We start from the raw sequence: 6092 nt of genomic DNA, 5'->3' as shown, positions 1-6092 counted from the left end.
TGACTTTTTTTATTGTCAGAATTCTGAGATTAAAGTCAGAATTCTGAGATTAAAGTCAGAATTCTGAGGAAAAAGTCAGAAATCGGACTTTTTTTATTGTCAGAATTCTGAGATTAAAGTCAGAATTCTGAGAAAAAAAGTTAGAATTCTGACTTTTTTTATTGTCAGAATTCAGTCTGAATTCTGAGATTAAAGTCCGAATTCTGAGAAAAAAAGTCAGAATTCTGACTTTTCCCCCCCATGTTAAACTGAAATAAAATTTAAAAATCAGTTAACTTTTTTTTTTTCAGTGGCCCTAATCCTCTTCTGTAGAAAAGAGATGTCATCAGTATGGAGTAAAATTTCTTTCATTAACGTTGCAAACAAAGAACACTTTTTATAAATGAAAATAAAAAACATGCAATCCAGAAAAGAAACCTTGGATTACTTTGAATCAGGAAAAGTTTTTGAGAGTAACTTTGCTGTTTTTTCACTTTTTCCCCAAATCATTATAGTTTAATGCGAAGACACGTTTCTATTGGTCTGCATGGAGTTTACAAAAACAGTTTTATTGGTCAAGAAGGACCATTTGCATTAGGCTTTAAGTGAGGAGAATGTGATCTGTAAAACACAGTTTCAAATTGTTACGGAAACCAAAAAGGTTTAAAAAAAATTTGTGTAAAAAAAATTTATGAAAAATATAAAAAGGGAAAAAGCAAAATAGTAAAATTAAATGTTTAAAATTAAAATATGCAAAATAATATGCATAATATGCAAAATTCACTCCGTATACCAGCAGAGTGTAAACATAGAGAACAGTGCTGCTGCATAAATGGTGTTTATGATGTGCCTCCATAAACACCATTCCCTTTACATACTTTACTTAAAGTTAGGGTGGAAATGTTTTTTTTTTCCAGGTGGATCATTAAAATAAGTGGTCCTCCTAATTGTCAATCAATCTGGTGATATGTTTACATAAGGCCATCCTATGTGGTCGTCCCCATTTTCACTTTCCGGTCTGATATAATGGAAATACCTTCTTTTGGAAAGTGAGCTTGTTTGAGCGATGCAAACAGCAACTTTTAAACAGATGTTGTACGAGTAGAAATAGGCTTGTGCACGCTCTCGCACAAGTTCCACAGGCGTTCCCTCTCAGGTGTGGGTGCAGGGTTGTGCATGTGAATTATTTTTTTTTAAGTGGAGAGTCTTTTCACGGATTTCCGAAAATCCTCCACTGTACCTTTAAAAGCTGTCGGTCTTTTATTTCAATATACATATTCCATTCCCTTCCAATGTAGTTAAAAAAAAAGAAAAAACTGATCTGCTTTTCTTTCTTATTGCCACAGATGTCCAACATTTCAGAAATACACAGTTGCTTCAGATTTATCAGATTTGACACCAGTTAATCTGTTTCAAAGATGCTTTACTGGATTGAGATTAGATGATGATGTTTTAATTAAACTAGTTTGTTACATATTGCATTATCCTATTGAAGTAAAGATCTAAAGGGGTCCCTCTAGGCTGTGTGCTCAGTCCATTGATGTTCACTGTATCAAGTGCATGACTATCCATCCACATTTCAGGAAAAATTGAATATTAAATACAGTAATAGTATATTGTCCATTATTGGATGCAATCGGTCAGTAATAATAACATTTGTGTGCACCCAGAGGTCCATGAAGGGAATACTGAGGGGAGCTGAAGGGGTCAGTGTTGTGTTTATTCCCTCTATCCATGATCAGTTTTACAGCTGCTGGAGAAAAAGAGCTTCCTAACTATCTATCTAGGAACTTTTGAAGGACTCCATCATCGCTCACCACATCAGGCATACATACATTACTAAATCTTTCTGCGACATCCAAAGCTGACTTCTATACATCTCTTTTTTTTTTCTTTTTTTTTTTTGCCTGAAGTTGCTAAAACGAACTCACTTTAATCGATCCATCAGTTTCAAATGTTTAATCAGTTTTGCACCAAGTCATCATTTTAAGGTACTAAAAGGCATTGGTTGAATTCTGTAACAGTAACAAAGAAAAGAAAAAGTGGTTTGTCAGCAGTTAGATGTTAGGTTTGGTAGTATTTAAGAAATTCTGATTATTTTTAACTGTTTTCAAATTTTCTTTGGAAAGCTTTGGACCCATTTACACATTGAAAACCAGTTTGGTCAAATCCTTAATTCTCTGCTTTGAATCATTAGTATTGAAACTAATTATTGTCTCAACAAATGTTGTGTTTGGGGTTATTTTTTAGTTTTAAAAATTGATGGACTTTACAGCTCAGAAGAAGAAAATCAGGCATTTGTTTAGTCATTAAAATGGATTACAGGTTGTCTTATATGGAAAATGTTTGACAGAAGACTGTTTCTGCACCACATAATCGAGATGAGCACCATCTTACCTTATTCTGCATCTTTATATGGAATAAAAATTGTTTTGCAAACAATGGCAAGTTTTATAAATTTGAAAAAAAAAAAATGCAATCCAGAAATTAAAATTTGAAAAGATTTTGACTCAAAAAAAAGGTTTCAACCGTAACTTTACTGGTTTCTCAAAGGTAATTAATTTTTTGTATTGTTTAATTTTTTTTAAATGTACATTTTTTAGCATTTGTTTTGGGCTTGAAGTGAAGAGAATGTTATCTGTAAAAGGCCATTTGAAAATAGTGCAATACGTACACTCAATTTGAAAAGAATACATTTGAAATTAAAACATCTTTAAAATAAGTTACAAATATTTAGTTTAAAAAATATAAAATCTTTAAAATTAGTTTCTTTTTGAAAAAATTAAAATTTAGAAAAATTTTTATAAAAAAAATGTTAAAAAATAAAATGGGGAAAAGGACAATTGAAGAATAGAAATAATTGGGAAAAAATTCTAAAACAACAGAAAAACTACACTCAAAATCTTTTTTTTTTTCTATACTTTTTTCTAGAGTTTCATTTTCTATTTTATTTTTTTACAAATTTCCATTTACAAACTTCTTTTTTATTTCAATTTACAAATAGGGTGTTTTTAAATTTCCATTTACAAAACCCGTTCTTTGCTTGCAACAATAATGGAACAAACTTCACTCCACAGTTTGAAACCTGTCACTTTGTCTGCATCCAGGACAATGCTGTCATCATCAGTTACAGATGCTTTAACCATCTGGGTTCCTTTTTTACTTCAGGTGTCTGTTATTTGTCTTTAAAACTGCTGTTGGTTTTCTTTTAGCATTCATGGTAGTTTGTGCATATGACTTGCCTGAGACAGGCTCCAGTGATGGGGCAGCCTCTGCAGCTGAAGCACACCGCTCCCAGGTGCTTATCTGGATTCTCTCTTTCAGCTGCAGTAAAGAGCTTGGCTGCATTCTTGCTTTGCTCCTGAAGCAGCTGCAGGGAGCCGAAGTTTCCCCTACACATGGGGCACTTCACTATCTCCTTACTGTCTGCCAGCCTTTGGTGGTCGGCCCACACCTTCATGCAGGAGATGTGGATGCAGTTACCACAGCCGAACCTGTGAGGGAGAGGGGTGCAGGAAATGTATCAGGAAAAAGCTCAAACGGCTGCATCAGGAGATCTGAATATCATATTTTATATTATATCCGACACTCTGAGCTTTAGGTTTCCTGTATTTCACATCTGGATGTGCAGGGGGTGAGGTGAGCAAACATTAGTGGGGTCGTGTTCTGGTCGGCAGAAACTGTTCTGACCCAAACCAACCTGCAGTGCGACACCGGCTCTTTTTTCTGCAGAAGCCCCTCCTGACAGATCGGACACACATCCTGGGCTTGAATCACTTTCCGGCAGACGCTTCCAACCTTCTGATCTGGAAGGTTCTGGCTCTGGGTCCCGGAAGCGGCATCAGCTGTGTGTGGACGCTGCAGGACCATCCGCAGTTCTCGACTCGACAATCCGGGTTTAAATGCATCTGCAGCAGGAGTATTTTTAACAAACGTGTCAACGACAGGATGTGAAGCATCAACACACTTTACACAGCTGAGCTGAAGCTGAGTCTCAGTTTAAAATCTATATTACAATTAAACTGGAATTGCAGTGGTTCACTCAGAATGTAAACCCGTATCTATATTTTTATATAATTTTGATCTTTTATGGAACATGGAAAGCCCTAAAAAAGAGTTCATTAAAATTAGATTTGAATTGACTATATATAGACTTTAAAAAATAGATAAAAGTTAAATAATAAGACTGGTTTGGAAAGATGTTAATAAAAAAAAAGGAATACTTACACACATGCTCTCTGGGTAGCCTGAATTTCTTCAGTAAAAGCCTGGAATTGGAAAGATTATTGATTGGTAGACACAGTATAAATAGTTGAAAAATCTCAGTTTATTAAATTAATCAAATTAATTAAAATTAATTTATAGAATAAAAAAAACAATTTAGAAGTACACATTTTTTTTTTTTACACCTGCTCAAATTTTAAGTACAAGTACACAAATTCTGTTCTACAAGTTGCACATCAAAAACCTCTCAATTCTTAGTTTTTCTCCAAATGGTCCAGAGCTACTGTTGCAAGACTATTTGCGCATTGCAACTTGGAAATTTAGTCATTGAATCTATATTTGTGTTTGAAATTGACTTAGAATTTCTCTATGTTGACCTATCCTCAATAAACAGTGCTTGTTCCAACATCAGGCTTTTTATTTCGTTCCATATTGCCAGAATTAGTATCCCCGTCTACTCTACACATCCAGTATAGGAATATACACATTCTTAACATTATGATTAGATACTAGGCTTTGACTTAGGAAAAAGTAATATTCCTACTGGGTATAGCCTATAATAAGTACCCATACACAGCATTTATTATTTCATTTTTATTGCAAGAATAAGGTTGACAACAGTTTTCAATGAGATGAGAACATTTACCGGTAGACACCGAGAAACGAGAGTTTTTTTTAAGGAACGTGTTGAAACGAACAAAGAGCTGTTGGCTTTCAGAAAAAGGAGTAGACACTGCTGTCAGCGTACTGTTTTAAAGCAAATGCTTGTGTTTCCTTTTTTTAAATCAATATCACTGGGAATATTCTGCTATAACATATTAAGTGAAGAATAAAATAACAACGGCCATCTTTCATAAACATAACACATCTCAAATTTCACTTTTACTACTCTATTTTTATCACGTGTTTGATTTTTCTTTGCACCATTTGTTTTAGATCAACTGTAGCAAAACTGAATGGTGCTCAAGAATTTGAAGAGTTGTAACTTTTTTTTTGTAATTGTGATAGATTAAAAAAACATCTACAGTTACAAAACACCTAAGTTATAACGCACAAATAGTTTTGCAACAATAGTTCTGGACTATTTGGAGCAAAACTGAGAATGTAAGAGGTATTTGATGTGCAACTTGTAGAACAGAATTTGTGTACTTTTACTTAGAATTTGAAGAGTTGTAACTTTTTTTGTAATTGTGATAGATTAAAAAACATCTACAGTTACAAAACACCTACGTTACAACGCACAAATAGTTTTGCAACAATAGTTCTGAACCATTTGGAGCAAAACTGAGAATGTAAGAGGTATTTGATGTGCAACTTGTAGAACAGCATTTGTGTACTTGTACTCAAGAATTTGAAGAGTTGTAACTTTTTTTTACGAATTGTGATAGATTAAAAAACATCTACAATTACAAAACACCTACGTTATAACGCATGAATAATTTTGCAACAGTAGTTCTGGACCATTTGGAGCAAAACTGAGAATGTAAGAGGTATTTGATGTGCAACTTGTAGAACAGAATTTGTGTACTTGTACTCAAGAATTTGAAGAGTTGTAACTTTTTTTTGTAATTGTGATAGATTAAAAAACATCTACAGTTACAAAACACCTACGTTATAACGCACAAATTATTTTGCAACAGTAGTTCTGGACCATTTGGAGCAAAACTGAGAATGTAAGAGGTATTTGATGTGCAACTTCTAGAACAGAATTTGTGTACTTGTACTCAAGAATTTGAAGAGTTGTAACTTTTTTTTGTAATTGTGATAGATTAAAAAACATCTACAGTTACAAAACACCTACGTTATAACGCACGAATAATTTTGCAACAGTAGTTCTGAACCATTTGGAGCAAAACTGAGAATGTAAGAGGTATTTGATGTGCAACTTC

At 33.7% G+C, this 6092-nt stretch overlaps 1 protein-coding gene across 1 annotated transcript in view; it reads right to left on the bottom strand.

Moving 5' to 3' along the window:
- The window catches only part of zswim2 (zinc finger, SWIM-type containing 2), an 11674-nt gene that overhangs the window by 2565 nt on the left and 3017 nt on the right, over nt 1-6092 (bottom strand). The window contains 3 exon segments of the mRNA XM_015377397.1: nt 3222-3473; nt 3680-3887; nt 4207-4247. Coding sequence (XP_015232883.1) covers nt 3222-3473; nt 3680-3887; nt 4207-4247 — 501 coding nt within the window.

This window comes from Cyprinodon variegatus, unplaced genomic scaffold (assembly GCF_000732505.1).
Source record: "Cyprinodon variegatus isolate N-32 unplaced genomic scaffold, C_variegatus-1.0 Scaffold153, whole genome shotgun sequence".
Classification (NCBI taxonomy): Eukaryota; Metazoa; Chordata; class Actinopteri; order Cyprinodontiformes; family Cyprinodontidae; genus Cyprinodon; species Cyprinodon variegatus.
Note: the sequence above shows the minus strand (reverse complement) of the source record. Positions and strands in the feature narration are given on the sequence as shown.